This window comes from Erinaceus europaeus, chromosome 9 (genome assembly GCF_950295315.1).
Source record: "Erinaceus europaeus chromosome 9, mEriEur2.1, whole genome shotgun sequence".
Taxonomy (NCBI): Eukaryota; Metazoa; Chordata; class Mammalia; order Eulipotyphla; family Erinaceidae; genus Erinaceus; species Erinaceus europaeus.
In genome coordinates this window covers 44267714-44288054 of record NC_080170.1, presented here as the reverse complement: position 1 = coordinate 44288054, position 20341 = coordinate 44267714, and the positions used below count along the sequence as shown (strand labels likewise).

The window sequence follows — 20341 nt, the reverse complement described above, 5'->3', positions numbered from 1 at the left end:
TTGGCCTCTGGGACAACTTCCTGGGCCTTATTACTCTTGCTGCGATTCATTCAAAAAGTGGCCACCATTCCACACTTACTCACCCTGTGGCCTTGGGACTCACCAGATGTAGGATCTGTAACGATGGGGTTCTCTTCACTTTGGGGGTGCCAGGCGTGGGGGTCTGCAGATGCTCCACACTGTAGCTGCGGGACTTACCCACCCTTAGCCGGGTGCCCTGGCCCAAGGCTGAGAAAAGCTTTTTCAGCCCCAAGGTGGAGGCAATACTGCTGGCACTGATTTTCTTGCTCCTGTCAGAAAGGGCAGCTGGGGGCACACAGGGCTCTGCACAGGGTACTCTGCAAAGCAAAGGTGGACATGAGGTAGTTTGAAGAGCTGGGAAGGGGAGTTATCTGCATTTTAGAGTCCTAAGTGAGTTAGCTCCAACAGCTGTGGAGCAGGCAAGGCTACAGACAGAAGAGTCTGGTGGACTGTGGCAGATTCCTCCTGGGTGGTCTTGAGGGAGTAAGACTTGGTGTCACACTCAACCAAGGATTCACCCACTCACTCACTCACTGACTCCATATCTCTTCAGGATATCTTCTGAGTCTGTTGTAGGCCCTGGAGTAATGGGAACTGTTGAGTTAAGTGGTCAAGAAAATAGACAGTGCCCTCACTCCTGGGAACTTATAAACCTTCAGTGACTGATGAATAGAGAAATCAGAGAAATCAGCTTGCTGTGACTGGAGGTCAGTTGCAGTCTCTCTGAGAAGACAGTGTATAAACTGAGAGTCAAATGGCAAGAAGGAGATGGTCCTGTCAAGGCTGGAGGAGAGAGAGTAGCTCTGGAAGCAGCAAGAGACAAACAGAAATGGAAACAGGAAGGGAAGGTGAGAGCAGCAGTGCAGTTTAGGCACAGGCTGGAAGAGGACATGTGCTCAGCTTGGGGCTTGGATGAAATGAGAAAGGGAATAAAGGTACCCCAGGAGGGTAGGTTGAGGCAGATCATGGAGCCCTCAAAATGAAGGGCAGGGTTGGAATTCACTTCCAAGTGAGAGGAGCCCTATGGGGGTTGGGGGGGGGCAGCAGAGGGGCAAGCAAGAGGAAGGAAGAACATCATGTCACTGAAGTTTTGAAAGATCCCCTGACTGATGTGTGGAGGAGGAAGCAGGGGGCTAAAGGTAAGGTCCAGAGAAGCTAGGGGCTAGCAGAGTGATACAGGAGGAGCAAAGGCAGCTCAGACCAGAGAAATGCAGGAGCCAGAGGGACCCACAGACTATTTGATTAGGAGCAGAGGCAGCCAAGAGAGCTCCAGATTTGGGTGAGAACACATGGTGTGATTACTGAGGAGGCAGATTTCAAGGGAGTAACAGAGAGCTCTATTTGGTGGCATTGGGTCTGAAGTGCCTGACCGACTCCCTGCTGGAGATGTTAGGGGAAACAGAGGATGGGAATCTGGAGTTCTGGAGCAGATGGGACTGGAAGTGCAGATTTGGCTCCAAGTGGTATAAAGAAGCTGGACCCTGCATCACTGGTGTACGGAATGGAAAAGGGGCAGGCCTCAGAGTCTCAGGACTGGGAAGACAATAGACATATCAAACCAGGCTCTTTGTTTAGCTTCTGGTTGCTTTGAAGCCCTGAGTCAGGACTTCATCTTGGTGCCTTAGGGCTGGCACCTGGAACTTGAGGTCAAACATAAAGTGTCCAATGAGGGAATGATCAACTCATGAGACTAAAATGGTGGGCAAGGAGAATTAGGAACTCCAGGCTTAGGCTGAAGTCAAGGAACCCTCCAAGGATAGGAGTAGTGAAAGTCACCTGACCCCTCCAGAGGGATTTCCCTGCCCAGTACTCCTGGCCCCCAGCCCTCACCTCCTGTCTTGCTCTTTACTGTCACTTACTGAGATGACACAGGTTGTCTGGAACATGACTGTGTCTTCTGCAGGTCCCCTTCTGGTTCCTGGTTGGACTCTGGCTCCTCTGAAGCCCCAGCTCCTCTGTCAACAATGCTCTGGAGTCCCCCTGAAACAATCACAGTGGCTCCTGCTCTGTTCATGTACGCCTGCACCCCACACAGAACCCTGCATGTAAGTAGATTCCATGCACAGTGAGTGACCTCTGGGTCTATAAGTGCAGGGAAGATGCTGAAGGGAAGGGCCTTAGCTCTGCAATTGATTTAAAGCATTTTTTGTTTAGGCAAATAGTAACTTCTAGAACTCCTGCTTCCTCCAATTTTCTTTTTAATTTTTGTATTATCTTTGTTTATTGGATAGAAACAGCCAGAAATTGAGAGGAAGGGGAAGATATAGAGGAAGAGAAACAGGGAGACACCTGAAGCACTACTTCACCACTCACAAAGCTTTCCCCCTGCAGGTGGAAACCGGGTCTTAAACCCGGATCCTTGCATATTGTAACATGGTTGTTAACATATTGTAACAACCAGGTGCACTACCATTCTGCCCCTCCTTCAATTTTCTTTTTTTTTAATATTTATTTATTCCCTTTTGTTGCCCTTGTTTTATTGTTGTAGTTATTATTATTGTTGTTGTTGTTGATGTAGTTGTTGTTAGGTAGAACAGAGAGAAGTGGAGAGAGGAGAAGACAGAGAGGGGGAGAGAAAGACAGACACCTGCAGACCTGCCTCACTGCCTGTGAAGCTACTCCCCTGCAGGTGGGGAGCCAGAGGCCCAAACCAGGATCCTTATGCGGTCCTTCTGCTTTGCACCCCTTCAGTTTTTTTAAACCTTGGGTGTCCAGCATCTACAAAGCATAGAGCTTCTGGACACCCCTTGGACAGGAAAGAGCATCCCCTTCTCATGTTCTATGTCTGTCATGGTTAAGCTGCCTCCAGGCTGAGGTTGAATGCTCACCCACAGACCCCAGTGTCTCCTACCCCTGATGCTGTTCTGAGGGGCTCAGAAGAACACAAGTCTGACCAGTGGTCACAGACCCAGGAGAGGGGTGGGTTGTTTGGCTGGGGCAACACCTTACCATTTCTGTGATTCTCCAGCAGGCATTCTGGCTCCTGAATGCAGAGGCTTTTCTCTACCTTGTTATGGAGGGGGGCTCCTCCCTGAGGCTCTAGCAGCACCTGAGGGGCACTGTTGTTGCAATTGTTGGTGGTGAGGGCCAGCAGTGGGTGCCTGATGTGGGGGCTGCGGGGCTGTGTCTGTGGGGGGGTAGGCTCCCAGGTCCTGGTAACCACATTTCTACAAGAGGGCAGGGGGTTATCTTCTGGCTCTTTCTGTTCCCCTAGCCCACGGGATCTAGTAAGGAGGGCCTTCCGGTGAGACATGGATGAAGGGGTCTTCCTTGAAGAAGGAGGGGTTGGCATCCAGACTTCAGGACTGAGGGACACACTTGGCTGTGGGGGGGTGGGGAGCTCCGTATGGCTTGGTGGCAGGGAGATAGTTTCTAAAGATGAATGCTTATCTCTATCCTGGCCTTGCCTGCCAGTCCTTGAAGCCTCTGGGCTCACGGCAGGGGTCAAAGCAGATGTTGCCTTGCATGGAGTCTGAGAGTCTTCAGACAAAGTCCAGGAATTTCGTGGTCCTGGTTCAAGCTGTTCCTGGGACGCAGCTTCTTGCTTAGACTCCAAGACAGGGGGCTTAGAGGAGGAATCTTCTTGGGAAGACATTGTCCCCTTGGGCATATGTCCTTGATCTTCTTTCAACTCACCTAGATCCTTCACCAGACCAAACCCCTGTGGGTGCTGCAGGGTGTGGGGGCTTCTAGGGGACTCCTTGTCAGTCTTTCGTAAAGACCAGGGTCCCCCTTGAGGCTTGGAGGCCCTCCGACTTGGGCTGCCCCTTCGTGCCCTGCTGGGCTTGGTTTTCCCTACCTCTTCGTTGTCTGTCCGGCCGCTGTCAGAGGTATCCGTGCTATCCAGGTCAGAATCCACTTCCTCTGGATGACCTGATGGGTCCCCAGTGTGTGTTTCCCGGAGCCACTCTGTTCGCAGTGCTCGGTCAGCTGGGTAGAGCCTGAGGGGGTTGCTCAGGACCCAGGAATTAAGGGACTCTACCTGCACCCTCTCTATCCCACCAGCAGCCTGACACTCTGGGGCCCCCCTCCAGTCAGGGGGTGCCCTCCCTGAGGCAGGGAGTGGACTGTTGAGGCAGTTGCCACAGGCACGGCACTTTTTCTGGCTGCCCTGGGCAGGGGGTACTGGGAGGACCCGCCTAAGCAGTGCCTCTTCGTTGAGGCGCCGGCAGCCCCTGGGGAGGTATTGGGCCAGGTTAGGCTTGGAGCACAGGAGACCCTGGTCCAGTCCAGGGCGAGGGCGCTGCTGAAGCCGCTCTAGGTACCGGGACTCAGCATCCCGGGCTGACTCATCCTGGAAGCGCACACGTGATGGGGAGGAGCCCCGCCTGGGCCACTGCCAGCTGCCTGATTCCCCACTGGAGGAGTCACTCGTGCTCCCATTCTGGAGGCTGTCTCTGCAGGCAAAAGGTCTCCTTGAAGTCAAGCCTGGATTTCTGCAGTTACCTCTGATGGGGAGACAGGAAAGAGGTCACCGGTAGAAGGGATGGATATAGTTTCCCATGGTGCTAGTAAGAGCTATAGTCCCTAAATCCACCCCGACACCAAGTGAGGTTCTGGGGAGTAGGCAGCAAGTCCATCAAGATGCTGACCTGGGGGCTGGGCGGTGGTAGCGCAACGGGTTAAGCGCACATGGTGCAAAGCGCAGGGACCAGCATAAGGATCCTGGTTTGAGCCCCCAGCTCCCCACTTGCAGGGGAATCGCTTCACTGCTTGGTGAAGCAGGTCTGTAGGTGTCTGTCTTTCTCTCCTCCTCTCTTGATTTCTCTCTGTCCTATCCAACAACAACAACAGCTATAACAACAATAACAACCACAACAAGGGCAACAAAAAAATGGGGGAAATGACCTCCAGAAGCAGGGGATTCATAGTGCTGGCACTGAGCCCCAGCAATAACTCTGGAGGCAAAAAAAAAAAAGATGCTGACCTGTCCTGAGCAAAATCAGTAATACCTTCTTCACATTGGGTTACCCTTCTCCACCCAGCTCAGGCTCAATATAGACGAAACATTATTAAACTTAGATGGCCCAGAAGGGTGGCTGCCACAGACAGAGGTGAGTTAGCAATACTGGGATTGCTGCAAAGGTGTTTTGGGAAGAGTAGATGATAAATTTCTCTCGAGACTCCAGGTGTGGGACTCCAAGTCAGAATTTCAAACATTCTTGCTTCTGAAAGTGTCCCTCCATGCCCCTGTCCCCCAGCCCCAGCACTCCAGGTCATCTTGCTTACAGGAGATTTAGACAGAGACAGGTTCTCCTTGGCTTCTCTGCATGTCTGTTTCAACAATCTCTCCTTGCCTACTGGTCCCTCATACATGCTCTTACCCTGAAAAGCTGTTACAATAGCTACTGTTGAAAAACATCTTCCCATTCTGTCAGAACCTTTGCTCTGGGAGACACTGGCTAGACTGGAGGCAACTGGGGCCAGATCTGACACCAGCACATCCTAGAGCCAAGTCACCTGAGTTTGTGGTGACAGCAGACTCAGATGCATTACCCAGGCACAGAGATGCCCCCAAGTAAGGAACACTCTTCTCCCTTTCTTTTTGCTTCAGTCCTGCACCACCACCACCCACACCTAACTTACTGAGTGTTTGCACTTAAAAATCTTTCTTTCATTCAATACTTCTTACCACACACTAGCCACTGCTGAGGCCCTCTATCTGATCTCCTACTCGCTGCCTGTCAGTCTTCTCTGAGCAAATGTCCATCATGTCATCCCCCAAGGGTGCATGGGATCAAGATCACAGTCTCTGGGATCAACATACAGGCCCTCCACCTTTCTCTCTTGTTCTGTGCTCCACTAACCACCTGTGGGACCTCCAGGTTCCTACCTCTATCAGATGCAGCCCTGATACCAATATTTCTTTGACTTTTTCTTATTCTGCCTTCATTTTATTGATTAAATGTTCTATCAAGTTAATCCTAGGCAAGGAGGTAGCACAATGGTTAGGCAAAAGACTTTCATGTCTGAGACTTTAAGGTCCCAAGTTCAATCCCAGATGATCACCCTGATGATTAATTTGATGTGTCAACTTAGCTTGAACACAATACCCAGGTGTTTGCCCTAACATTTTTCTGAATGTTTTTAGAAGATGCTTCTCAGGTAAACTTGTCACTGAAGTGGATTGATTCTGCGTAAACACAAGTACACTTCACAAGATAGTAGGCTTCTTGTTCAATAAGAAATTCTGACTTCCCCCAAGCAAGAAGGACCTCTGGTGGCAAACAGCCTTGAGATTCCAGCTGCATATCTCCCCTGGTCTCAGGTCAGCCTCCTCAGCAGATATGATACTCACTAAATGTAGATAGTCATGAAAATCAATTCCTTAAAATAAATATTTTTCTCAAATGCACATGTATACACACATCCTATGGGTTTGTTTCTCCAGAGAACCCTGACTACTACATCTCCCTCCTCTCAACACAGATGTTAGACTGGAAAGGATTACCAGGCCATGTGGACTTCTCTCTTAACATAGGGCAGGCCTCAAAACACCAGCTCCAGGGCCAGAAGGGTGGCACACGTGATTGAGCACACATGTTACAGTGTGCAAGGACACAGGTTTAAGCCCCTGGTCCCCACCTGTAGGGGGAAAGCTTCACAAGTGGTGAAGCAAGGCTAAAGGTGTCTCTCTATCTCTTTCCCTGTCTATCTCCCCCTTCCTCTTGATTTCTGGCTATCTCTATCCAATAAATAAATAAAGATAATAATTAAAGTATATATATATATATATATATATATATATATATATATATGACCAGCTCCTCAATTGAAAAGGGAAGAATTTTGCTCCCTCAGAAGGACTGACAAAGTAAAACTAGACAATAAGCATACCAGGGCCTGGATTTTACAGATATGCATTTCTATTCCAACTGACCCAAAGTGTACACATGCTGACAGCTGTCTGTGTTGGTGTACTTTGTGTGAGATGCTATAGCTTTTAGTCCTCAATGTACCTATAAATACTTGCCTAAATATGGGAAAGGTGTATAAATATTGTTGACTATAAACCCCATTGATTTGATCTGATCCAGGGCCCATATTCAGCTTAGGAGCCTATGTGACCTCTGCATCCCTGTAGATCTAAGCTCACATTCTGTGGTCATGAGTAGGAACGTTCCAAGCTGCCCCAATATCAGGACCCATCTTCCTCAGGTAGAACAGAGTATCTTGTCCAGCCTCCTTTCGGAGGATGGAACATTCTCTACCACTGTTGATCCACATTGAGGACAAGGTCCTATGGGGGCCCACAAAGGGGTCTATTGTGTTGTTCCTGATAGAGATGCCTGGTAACAATGGTGAGAGGGATTAATTTGAGGTCTAGATCCATCATGTCTGTTTGGGAATCTCAGGACTTCCCGACTAGGGCCCCAGCTGTTGGGGTGGCCTAATAGTGACTAAAGAAAGAGTCATCATTAACATATGCCAGTCTCTTGCCCTTATTCAGCTTTTGTAGTCCTTACTTTGATAAGGTTAGCTTGGGAGTGAGTGAGGGAGCTACTCTCTTCCCTGATCCAGTTTTCTGGTCCTTTTTCCAGCCATGACATCATCTCCCCAGACAATAACTAAGATCCACCTGCATAGTAGATGTCAGGCTCAGGAAAAAAAAAAACTAGTATAGTCATGGTTTTTTTGGAATATAACTAAAATAGCACTACTAACTATCTACAAAACAGAGACCCCCGACTTTTCATCTCAACTTTTCCAGCCTTTAGGTTCATGATTAGTCATCAATTTTTGGGGCTCTATATGTTAACTCTTTTTTCAGCCACCAGGTTTCAGATGCTAACATGATGCCAACCAGACTTCTTTGGGCAGATGACCCCACCAATGTGTCCTGGAGCCCCACTTCCCCAGAACCCCACCCCACTAGGGAACGAGAGAGACAGGCTGGGAGTATGAATCGACCTGCCAATACCCATATTCAGCAGGGAAGCAATTATAGAAGCCAGACCTTCCACCTTCTGCACCCCATAAAGATCCTGGGTCCATACTCCCAGAGGGTTAAAGAATAGGAAAGCTATCAGGAGAGGGGATGGGATACGGAGTTCTGATGGTGGGAGTTGTGTGGAGTTGTACCCCTTTTATCCTATGGTTTTTGTCAGTGTTTCCTTTAAAAAAAAAAAAAAACTTGCCTAACTCCACCCTTCTCCACCATATACCCAAACAGTAAATTAAACTCTACTCCAGTAGCACACTATACAGTACACAACTTGCTCTAGCTTGCCCACTCCCACACTCCAGTTCCTTATAACGAAATGTATCTGAGCAATTTGTGGAACTGACTAATCCTCTCAGAAATTGGATGCTTTGGTAATTCTGAAAGTTGGGTGCCAAAGCTCTCAAAGGCTGCCTCATCATGAGTTCCTTTTGCACCAAATGTTCTGCTACACAACTGGACAAATATGGAAGGCAGTTAAAGGAAGAGAGTTCAGATAGCCACAGGAAGAAAGCATCAGACTTAATAATCACTGTTAAAACATTCCAGCTCATAGAGAGAACTGACAGTGAACTACAGACTTTAAGAAATATCTGCGACATTCACTAGATCAGGGGTATATCTTTCCAGGGTGTTCTTTCTGTGTGGATAAAGAGCCTTACTGTCTGACTCAGGGAAACATGACCTATGTTCTGGGAGTGTCACTGGCCATTTCTAACCATCTCTTCTCCATAACAGCAAAGTTAGCAACCAGTCCTAATGTGTTTGAATGCTCTAGAGGGCTGATGACTGGAATATAATGTAAACAAGCTGCCCTGGGGTTGGATAGGTAGGGTAGGCTGAGAATTAAGAGTCAAGTTGTCTGAGACTGACTCCTCACAATGTTCCATAGACACCAGCTCAGTTGAGATAAGATGTTCATTCATGTAGAATATGTCAGACAGACTACAACCTCAAATCGTCAATGCAGGTGAACATAAAAACACTCGTTACTTAGCCCCCTCCTGCAGGGGAGAAGCTTCATGAGTGGTGAAGCAGTGCTGCAAGTTTCTTGTTCTCCCTCTCTTTTTCCCTCCATATATATAGATATGCATGTGTGTGTGTGTGTGTGTGTGTGTGTGTGTGTGTGTGTGTGTGTGTGTATCCCTTCCCACTCAATTTCTCTCTTATAAAAATAAAGGTTTTTTTGAATAGTGTAACACAGATAACAGTACATACCATCCCAGCTCTTGCATCTTACTGACGTGCTCTTCCCTCCCAGAATTTAGACACCAACATAAGTGTGTCTACCCACAAATTGGAAAAGCTTGTGTTTTCATAGATGCATTATTTCTATATCAATTTTGCTTATAGAAAATGCAGCTTCTGCTACCCTTTCACTCTTTGGAAAAACTATTTAGGTTTGCCCAAGTTACCTCCAGCCAGATTGAGGCTAATGCCTCTGTCTGTCCCCACTCTTCCATCATCTTTCATCAAGCTGCTCTTTGGAAGGGATGATGCCTCTGGGCATGGAGGTGCAGAGGGAAATGCATCTAGCTGGTGCCTATGTGGCATCTCCATGTTAACTCAGTACAGCCCTCCAGGGTGATTTGACAAGCGTAACCTTTCAAAGCATCTGCAGCAAGCCATCTGGTATTGATTTTTCAGCTGTACCCTCTGAGGATTCCCCAGTGCTGCCAAGTCAAAGTCATTCTTTTCTGGACACAACAGATGCTAAAGTAGGTCACCTTGCATTTCTGCAGCACACCTATGGCCAGGGGACAGCCTGGAAGAAGAGAACCTACCAGAAACTTAGTAAATGGGGATGCTGAGGCCCAGGACATTTCTAAGAGAACACTGACACATCCAGCTGGTTTGGCTGATAGTCTTGCCTGTTTTGAGGCTATGTAATCCAACCTGAGTTGGAGTGAAACAGGAGAGTTATGTGAAAGTCTAAATAAAGCTCATGTACACGCAAAGGAGAGTAGGAAGGATGCCTAAGAGAAGCCATGTTCACTCCTACCTAGTTCCCTGCAGTCAAAGGGGAATAGGCACAAAATGTGACCTGCTTGACTCCTCTGGTCAGTATTTGGGGTCTCGAGCCTCTCCTCAGGGCCACAATGACACTGAACAGGAACCAGATTGCAGGCTCTACTCCTAACAGATTCACCCCAAAGATGTCAGGGAGGTCCCTGCCTTTAATGATGGGGCTCAGGACACATGACCTGGCCAACTAGAATCCTTGCTCCCTCCGTGTCATGTGGTCATGAAAACTCAGGGGGCAGCCAGGAATGTGAAGTAGTGGTCTGAATGTCTTGAACATCACCCTTTCTTGTCTCTTCATCCCTGATGTGTTTCACTCTCACCTACGGTTCCAGCATCATAAAATCAGGTTACTGCCCCATATCTGTGGCTCTACCCTCTTTCCTCCTCTGTAGATCCTTTAGCCAGTTGTCCCCCTGAGCATCCACAGTGTATGCTCCATGGATATTCCTCCAAAGACAAAACCCAGACTTCACCCTGGGTAAGTACCTACCAAACCTCCAGATCCATGTCAAAATCCTGTGCTATTTCCCATGGCAGCTCATTAAATGACCAGTGGTGAGAACAAACACAGAACTCTCGATGCATAGTGAGAACTCTTCTAAACAGCTCAAGTGTTAATTCATACAACCTCACAGAGACCCTGGAAAACAGGCACTATCTGAATTCCTGTTTGGCAGACAAGGAAACTGAGGCATCAAGACTTCCCAAGGGCAGAGGGAGAGTTCCCATTTGGGTGAGGGAAAATGTAAAGCAAGAGGTCAGGTGCCAGGGTTTTGACCAGTTCTTTGCTGCCTCATCAAGCCTGCTTGCTTACAGTACATGGAACTCTCATTTCGATTCTGCAAGTCTCCCTAGTCCCCCAGTGAAGCCCTCTCCCTATCAATGCTTCCCAGATCTATCATATCCCTGCTGCCAATTCTGCACACTTGGTTTTCCTCTCCTACACCATTTGAGTATCCTTGAGAGCTTGGTCTGAATATCCTTGAACTTGTTTTTTTCCCCTGTTCTTACATTCCTGAGGTGCTCACAGAACAGAAGTGACCCATTTACCTGTCTTTCTTCCTGGACAAACCCTGTGTTCCATCAGGAAGCTGGGGTATGTTTCACTCACCTTTGAAGTCTCAATGCATATCCCTTGGGACATGTAAAGGTGTGTTGATTGACTAAATAAATTAACACCAGTGTCTGACACAGGAAAACATACAGATGGGAGGGAGCTGTGAGCAGTGGCAGAGCGCTCGATACTTTCACTTCCCTTGGCCCCTTTCTTCCCATGACCCCACTCACCGGCTACCCTGGGTGATGGTGGGCACAATGTCATGGCTGGCACGGAGGGGCTGGGTCCTGGCCTTCATGCGTGCACGCTGTGGCAGATATTTGGCCTCCTCATGACTGGGGTTCAGCATGGGCTCCAGCTGGGGACCAAAGGTCCTGCAAGATGGTACACAGACCAGAGCCAGCAGGCAGGGTGAGATTAGAAGCAAATAACATGGGTTAGGAGGGCTTTAACAGTATCAAGCATAGTTCTTCCAGGAAAAGCCCCAGGTGTACAGTCTCTCTGTCCAACTTCCACCCACAAGGCACCAGCAATGGCCCTGAGTGGTCTGGACAGGACCTGGGAGCTGGCTCACCTTGGATATCTGTTCAGGGGGTGGAAGCAGAAACTCCAGGAGGGTCTAGAAAAGGGTAAGGAAGTCTTCAAATTGTTTTATTGTTCCTTCTCTGGGCAGAGGCAGGAATTCTCTGGGAGGAGGGGTGAAAGGGCTGGGGTTATCAGGCTGGGCCTGTGTCTGGCCAGATGGTCTTGATCCACCTTGCCTCCCCACATCTTTGTCTCTCTGTGTCCACACATGCTTTCACTGTGGACCTGGGAGGCAGCATTCTGTCCACCAGGGGGTTGCTCCTTGGGAAGGAATGGAATATCCCCAGGTCAGAGGACTTGCTTGCCTAAGTCCCAGGGTGGCTTAGGAAAGGCATTAAGCTGGCATCACACTGAGCCTGTACATAAATGGCTCAATGTTCATCATCATGAGGGTCCTCTACTGGCCCTTGTCACCTACCAGATGTGCCCCCCCTCCCCATTCCACCCCAGTTAGACTAGATCTGCATAAAATGACAGCTGCCCTTGTTCAAAACTGTCTCACAGCCAGTGACACACAGACAGCACCATGTGACTGAACAGCAGAACAGCAGCCCCACAAGTCCCCACGGCCTTCTCTGTCAGCCAGGCTGTGGGGGACAGGTGTTCGCACTGCTTGACAGATGAGGGTGTTCCAGAGCACAGAGGAGCGGAGCAGTCTGCTGCTCAAGGTCAAATGACAATTCAGAACAGAGCTGACAAGGATGACAGCCCCACTGCCTCCTTCTCTTGTCCTGCTGGGTCCCAGGGCAGCATATGGCCAGAGTCAGACACACTCAGTGATGTGACTGCTGTCCCAATCCTCATGGTCACACACCCCCAGCTGTCCTCACTGGGGAGGGTCCACAGAAAGAGAACCTGGGCAGCTCCAGGCTCAACCAGGTCTATACCACAGACTGTGCCCCACTCCCAAATCCCAGGTCTCTCCCAGCCCATCTGTCATCTGTAGAAAGGGGTCATGCCCTGACAGGGGACAGTGCCAAGTAGTTTCCTGAATGACAGAGATGTGAATGGAAATTGGCAACACTCTTGAGGCCTCCTGAGGATATCACTGGACAAGCTCAAGGGGCTATGATTTTTATTATTGTATTTTTTTCTCATTGTTTGCATCTAACTCTGCTTCAAACTAAGAGGGAGAGGGAGAGGGAGAGGGAGAGAGAAAGAGAGAAGCACTGCTAGAATAAAGGCACCATCTGTGCCTCTGAACCCTGACAGGTCCAAGCCCAGTTCTGGAATTGGTGGTGGTAGTAGAGGGAGGGAGGCACTGGAGGGGTGTGAAAACACATCCAGGCGGCTTCCCCTAGCAGCCTCCTTTGGCAGAAGTACCCCCACCACCACTTTGCATAGTGTTGACTGGAGGGTGTCAGGGAGGGGGGTGGGTCCTCCAAGAGCAGTTGTGCTCCTCAGGGCTCCTGCTCCAACTGCAGAGATAATGAGGTTACTGGCCTGGAGAGAAGCCCCTGCCACTACGGGCCTCTGGCTGCCTGCCTGCGCCCTTGGAGCCTTCCGGGGACAGCTGTGGCTCCCCGGCTGTCAGATGGCATTTGTCACAAGACCTGGTGGGCAGGCAGGAGGGCCCCCAGGCAGCTGGCCAGATGCTGCCAGGATCAGCCTTCCTACCCCCACTCTGATTTTAAGTCATTTTCCAGTTTGGCTGTTTGTTTTCTGCTCCCCCTCCTTGGAGCTGTTAATTTTTTCATCAGCTGCCCTGCTTTAGCTCCTGGCAGACAAAGCTAGCATCTCTGATGAAGAGAAAAGCAGATCTTTTTAGGTGCTGGGAGGCATCTGTGCATAACAAACTGAACAGGGAGGAGCTGGAAAGCCACTGTCCCAAATGGCAGTCAAGGTCAGTGGGTAGAGGCAGACTGGAACAGCCCTCAGAGGGTGGTCTTTCTGTACAGAAGCGGGGGGTGTGGGGAGGAATACTGGGGCATGCTGGGTCTACCTGCTTCCCCCCTGCAATCATCCTGGGCCCCAGGGCTGCTAACCCCACACAGCAGACTGGATAGGGTCAAACTTGCATCTTTGGGAAGCTTTCCAGTCTAATCTGGCCCTGGCCTGTGACAATGGTCCATAGCCCTGGAGACAACTCCTACCCACTGTGAACTCTAAACCATTGTTCCTGCTCCCACAAGACTTCTGGATGTTCGCTGGAAGGGTTGCCACATCTAAGCCTGACTCGGCAATAGCAGTTCCTCCATGAGTAGACTGCTCTTGCCACTCTCTTGAATGTCCACCCATCTAAGGGCCAGTGAGGTAGCTTACCTGGGAGGCTGCCTCCTTTGCCATTTGCATGATTCAGGAGAAAAAAAAAGCCTAAGGGAAGCTTTGATGCTGTGGTTTCTTTGCTGTATGTCTCTCTTTCTATCTGAAAAAAATTAGCCTAGAGTAGTGAAGGAAGGCCCGGTGACAAATAAATAAATAAATACATGAAATGAAAGCTTTCTCATGTGGGGACATTTGTTTGCTCAACCAGGCATAGAGGTAAGGTGGCCAGCTGCCCCCCCCCTCCCAGTCTCACCACCTGCTAACAGTGGGAGTTGAAGAGGAGCCATACGACTAACCTTTGAGTCTGAGCCTTTGGTCATATGGACTGGTATCAAATAAGGTATGTGGCGGGAGGGAGGGGTTGGAGGTGAAATCTTTCCTCCCTTGTGGTTCACATCACAGATTTTTGGCCCTTAAGCAGTAGCAGTGGCTTAAGAGGATAATTGCTAGAGAGAACTATAGTTTCCCAGTTGTCTGCCTCTAACCACTGCATTCCCAGCAGTTCCTTAACTGCTTCCCAAACACACAGGGCAGTGTTCCCCCTTCCCTCTGGTCTTTTCTAAATCTGTGTCCTGGAGGAAGGACAACCTTCTAATCCTACACAGCCTACTGGTTCAGATCTTGAGACAGGACCACCACTGCTTTTTTTCTAGCCAGGTAGATCAAGGGAATAGAGTAGCCTCTTTCTGCAACCAAATAATCCTGGATTAAAACAATTAGTCCAGAGAGTCTTTACCTCAGAAACCTGAAAGAGGTAAGTAGCGGGAACAGAAAGAGATTGTCAGAGAAATGCAAATAAAGACAACAATGAGATACCACTTCACACCTGTGAGAATGTCATACATCAGAAAAGGTAGCAGCAACAAATGCTGGAGAGGGTGTGGGGTCAAAGGAACCATCCTGCACTGCTGGTGGGAATGTTAATTGGTCCAACCCCTGTGGAGAGCAGTCTAGAAGGCTAGAAATGGACCTACCCTATGATCCTGCAATTCCTCTCTGGGAGATATATCCTAAGGAACCCAACACACCTATCCAAAAAGATCTGTGTACACATATGTTCTTAACAGCACAATTTGTAATAGCCAAAACCTGGAAGCGGGTGTCCAACAACAGATGAGTGGCTGAGCAAGTTGTGGTCTACATACAATGTTAAAAATAGTGATTTCAGCATTTTCTGCTCATCTTGGATGGAGCTTGAAGAAATCATATTAAGTGAAATAAGTCAGAAACAGAAGGATGAATATGGGATGATCTCATTCTCAGGAAGAAGTTGAAAAACAAGATCAGAAGCGAAAACACAAGTAGAACCTGAACTGGAATTGGCATATTGCACCAAAGTAAAAGACTCTGGGGTGGGAGTGGGGAGAATACAGGTCCAAAAAAGATGACAGAGGACCTAGTGGGGGTTGTATTGTTATATGGAAAATTGGGAAATGTTATGCATGTACAAACTATTTTATTTACTGTCAAATGTAAAACATTAATTCCCCAATAAAGAAATTTAAAAGGAGGAGGAGGAGGAGGAGGAGGGGGAGAGGGAGGGGGAGGGGAGGGGGAGGGGAAGGAGAAGGAGGGGAAGAGGAAGAAGGAGAAGGAGAAGGAGAAGGAGAAGGAGAAGGAGAAGGAGAAGGAGAAGAAGAAGAAGAAGAAGAAGAAGAAGAAGAAGAAGACTATTTCTTCTTGTAGAAGAACAGATGCAGGCTCACTAATGTCTGGTTGAGCCCCTAAAGGAGGGAGGGGGAGGCAGAAAAGCTAAGGCTCTGTGCTCTCACCTGTTCTGGGCCAAGTCTTGCAGGTGGATGCCTGAATCCCAGTCTGTGTCCCCAACCAGCTGCTCTGGAAGACGAAACAGTCACAGATGAGGGCAGAGCCAGAAACTAGCCTCTCAGTTGCCACTTTTTGAGTAAGTTTTCTCCAGAAGCAATTTACTCCTCAGATACTTTGGACCCTCAGCCTGTGTCTAAGAGATGGCTTGTGATGGTAACAATTGATGGGTGGTGTCATGAGCTGAGGGGACTGTGTGGATTCTCTCAGGAGGGGAAGAGAAAAATTTGGGGAAGGGCAGGAAAGGAGGGAAAAAGGCTGTGTCTCTGGCCTGAACACACATCCTGGAAGTGCTACTGCCTGAGCTAGCTAATTCTCCTCTCTAACACTGCTAGATCTCTTCATGGGGGAATTCTAGTCTGCCCTCTCCCCCAAAACCGAAAGAGGGCAGTGAGCTCACTGGTGATGGTAGTGAGGGCTTGTCACTCCACGGGGATGCACAAAGCCACTTTCTGGAAAGCAAAAAGTTGGGGTAGTCTCCAACCCCACAGAGGGTTGTTTTGAATTGGTTTAAGGAGTTAGGGATCTTCAGGAGACAGACTGGCTGAAAGAGAGTAAATATTATATGTCACAGTCAGGAGAAAATTCACTCAGTAGAGCACTTGCCTTGCTGTGTATAGGGTGCTGCATTCAAACCCCAGCACACAGGAGCACCACAGATGGCACTGGGGGAGTTCCATGAGAAAACTGTCTTTCCTCCTCCTCTTTCTCCATCTCTCTCTGTCTCTCTCTCTCAGCTAAAGGACAGAAAATTGGGCTGGGGAGGACATTCAGTGGTATCACACATGTGCAAGGCCTTGAGTTGATTCCTTGGCACCACATTAAAAAGAAGAAGGAGGAAGAAAGGAGGAAGAAAGGAGGAGGAGGAGGAGGAGAAGGACATATGATAGAACAAAGATAAGAGGACATCCTGATTACTTTGATGACAGGCAGCTAGCTATGTGCCCCCTCTTTTCTGCCCCACCCCACCCCACCTTTCCCTTTTCCTCCTCCTGTTTTCTCCCCTGCTACCCTCCCCCTCCACTCACAGTGAGCCTCACCTGGTAAAACTCTGTCCCAGGATGGAGCCCAGGCTGGATTTCCCAACTTTAGGGGGGCCTGTCCCCCAGAACTTAGCATCTCCTGCAGTAGAAGGCGGTTCCTCTCTACCCGGTCAGACAGGGACAAAGTGTAGCCACCCGTGCCCAGTGCCTCCAGAACTCCAGTTTTACAGAGTCCTGACAGCAGGGCAGACCTGGGAACAAAGTCCTCAGAGGTTACAGGCATGCCGTCCAGGTCTCCTCCCATGAACCGACCATCCTGACGGGCGTGTGGTCTTCCTTTTCTCGGGTGAGGTGTGTGGATGGTGTTACAGGGCTCAGGGCCCCCAGGATGATTTGCAGGGGTCATGTGAATGGAGTTCTCTCGCAGCAGGCCCCTGTCATGGTCAAGCAGTGTCCATAAGGCTTCTGGAGGCCAAAGGCTCCTCCCATTCCAGCACTCAAGCCCAGGATCAGGTGGCCTGGGCAGCCTGTGGTCCCCATTCCTAGCAAGATCCTCTTCACGGATGCTGCTGTCCAGCTGCCTATTGTTTAGGCTCTGAGCAGGGAGAACCCCCATTGTCTCTGATCCAGAAGACCCTGATGATGGAGTACCAGTCACCTTGACTCCTCTGCATTTGTGCTTCTTGGAGGATGGTCGCTTGGAGGTGGCAGGGCAAGGGCTTGCCCCCTGTCTGCTAGCTGTCATCTTCTCCTTCAGGGCCCTCACCTTAGACTCCAACACAGAAGGGCCTTGATGCTGTATCCCCCATACCCTGGGAGGCTGGGGGAGTGTGCACTTGGGTGTTCTGTCTTCCTGAGGGCAGGGGCAAGGTCTGAGAAGATGTCCATTGTTGGGCTCAGAATCACTTTTTTCCACAGCTGACGTCGTCTCCATGGAGTTGGCTTTTTGGCTAGTGAGACTGGCCCCTCTGAGAAGAAAACAGAACTCCTGAGACCTGGCATCTGGCTTGCTCACACAACCTCCTGCATCCCCAAAGTGCTTAGGCATTGGGCCCTGCCCAGAGGAGAAAAACTTAGGGACAGACCCTCTGAATAATGTGAAAAGACATGGAATAGCAGAAGTCATTGAACCAGACAGAAAATGAATCATTAAATTTTTTTCTTCCAAACCTGAGTAGCATTTTTGCTTTTCTTTATTGTTATTATTTTTCAAATTGTCACCAGGGTTATTGCTGGAGTTTGGTGACTACATGACAAATTCACCATTCTTGGTAGTCACTCCAACCCTCCCCCCTTTTTTTTTCTTTGATAGGACAGAGAGAGATTGAGAGGTGGAGGAGAGGTAGAGAGGAAGAAAGATAGACACCTGCAGCATTTCTTCAATGATCTTGGACTGGCAGGGGGAAGGAAAGTCCCTGGTCCACGTACGTGGTAGCATATGCACTTAACCGGGCATGCAAACACCTGGTCCTGCATTCTAGTTTTTCTATTATAGAAGGAGCACGAGTTTCACATTCCCTCAAGCCCTATACTAAATGTGGACCATTGTGAAAATGGGTACTGGATTCCCTGTTCTCTGGAATCCTGCTTTGCTGAATGGAACATGTCAGCACCCGCTAAGAGGCAATGACATCCCCTCTCCAAAGGGCACTGGCACTGGGGTTGGACCTCAGGAAGATGCCACACAGGATGGAAACCTCCCATGGAAGTTTGTCTTTCTGTGCACCAAAGGCACAGGGCAGCCATGATTTATCAATAGTTCCTATGGGCATCTGACAGGTGCCTTCAAACTCTAGCTCTTTGTCCTCACACAGTTCTGCCAGAAGGGGATCATCCACCTCATTTTTTAGAATGGGGAACTGAGGCATGGTGAGTTGATGTGACATAGGCAAAGGTTGGAATGCAGGACATCTCCTCCCAAGGCCAGTGCTCCTCCAGAGCACCCAGTGAGCAGTTAGATCTAGGCTGTTAGATCTTGGCCCAGAGGGGTGGGCCAAGGTGAATTACACAGCCCCTGGTGATATGGTATCTTCACAATGCTGGTATCTTGACAGGGAATGAAGGTGAGCACAGGATTTTATTCACCAAGTAGTTTTGTGCATATGTTCATGAGTTAATATTTTTAATTTGTTTTTATTATCTTTATTTATTGGATAGAGACTACCAGAAATTGAGAGGGAAGGAGAGAGAGAGGGAGGAGGGAGACAGGGAGACACCTGCAACACTGCTTCACCACTCATTAAGCTTTCCCCCTGCAGGTGGGGATTGGGGGCTTAAACCTGTGTTCTTAGGCATTGTGACAGGTGCACCACCACCCAGCCCCTATGGGTTAGTATTTATTCTGTTCTGAGACAAAGCTCCTTAAACATCATACATCTTAAATCTGTCCACTTTTAACTGTGTAGGTAAAAATCAGATATACAGAAATTGCAAACAAGAGTTAATCATTCACTCTGTGTATCAACGAAATCTCACCATAGGCTTCTCTTAAATGGCAAGTCCCTTCTTGTTATTCATTTCAGGAATGCACATATTTCACAAAGCAAAATACACATAAAATGCAAAATGCCACATCCTGTTTCACCAGTGTCAGATACTTAAGGTCTGTCTTTCAGGAGGACTGGTCATCTACTTCAACAGTGACTCCAGAATCTGCCAGAATTCTCGGCAGCTAAGTCTCAACTTCCCTAAGGTTCCATGCAGAAAGCAGGGAATTAGATTATGAAGAAATTTTTGACCTATAAAACATGGAGCAGCATTCCGGATATAACCATCCCTCAGAGATCTTAGTAAGTGCGACCTTCCCATGGGGTACTTTAGGAAGAGCCTTTGGGGACTGGCCTGTTTTGGGGACTTCCTCGCTGGAAGTCAGAGAGGAAGCCTCCCCGGGAGCCTCCCTCTCGGCGCCAATCTTGAGGTCGGTCCCCTGCACTCAGGCCATTGGGCCTGTGAGGCTCATACTCACTGGAGACAGCCGATGGTGGGCTGGGTCGCTGCCTCCATGCCCTTGGCCCAGTCTCTCCCCGACGGCCCCGGACAGGGTCGCCTGGGATGCAGAAAGAGCCTGGGCCCGGCTTGGCCCGCCGCGAGGAGGGACGCGGGGTGTGTGCGCAGGGGTGGGGGTAGGGGCTCCTGGTTCGCGCTGTGCGGTTGGGGGAAGCGGCCGGGCCAGCGCCTTCCCAGGCCAGGAGGGGAGGAGAGAGAGCCGGGCGCCGCGGTGGGGGGAGCGGAAGGGGCTGGAGGATCCGGGCCTGCCCCTCCGCCCCCATCCCCAACCCTCCGCAGCCTGGCCCGGACGCCGCGCCGCAGAGCTGCTTCCCGGGGAGAGGTGGGGAACAGGAGCAAGGCTGCAGTGTTAGGCCTGGGGCGCTGCCCTGGACGCAGAATAAGCAAGAGGTATATAACTTGCTCTTCCTCATGGCTGACTGAGGCAGCTGGGCCTCAGGGAAAGGCCCCTGGTTACCGTCTAAGGGAGTCAGGGTGTCCAGATTCCAGTCCTCTGCAGTCAAGGTCAAGACCTTCAGTTTCTGCTTTCCAGGGGCGTGGGTGCCTTGGGAGGACGTGGGTTCCCTCTTCCTGCTTTGCTAAGGAGGACTTGCCTATGGTCCTAAACCAGATGGAGCTCTCTTCTTCCACAGA

At 49.5% G+C, this 20341-nt stretch overlaps 1 protein-coding gene across 3 annotated transcripts in view; it reads right to left on the bottom strand.

Annotated features, from left to right (window-relative positions):
- The window catches only part of KIAA1614 (KIAA1614 ortholog), a 30942-nt gene extending 10957 nt beyond the window's left edge, over window positions 1-19985 (bottom strand). For 2 of the 3 annotated variants that reach the window (XR_009551574.1, XM_016189466.2), the window contains exons 1-7: window positions 19668-19985; window positions 16760-17670; window positions 15668-15731; window positions 11276-11419; window positions 2971-4469; window positions 1881-2001; window positions 104-338 (exon numbers count right to left, since the gene is read on the bottom strand). Coding sequence is in view for 2 of the 3 variants with exons in the window: in XM_016189466.2 (XP_016044952.1) it covers window positions 104-338; window positions 1881-2001; window positions 2971-4469; window positions 11276-11419; window positions 15668-15731; window positions 16760-17670; window positions 19668-19705 (3012 nt within the window). In the remaining variant the exon portion in view is untranslated. The remainder of the gene's footprint in view (window positions 1-103; window positions 339-1880; window positions 2002-2970; window positions 4470-11275; window positions 11420-15667; window positions 15732-16759; window positions 17671-19667) is intronic. The other variant, XM_016189467.2, reaches the window with a different exon arrangement.
- Window positions 19986-20341: the final 356 nt, after the last annotated feature.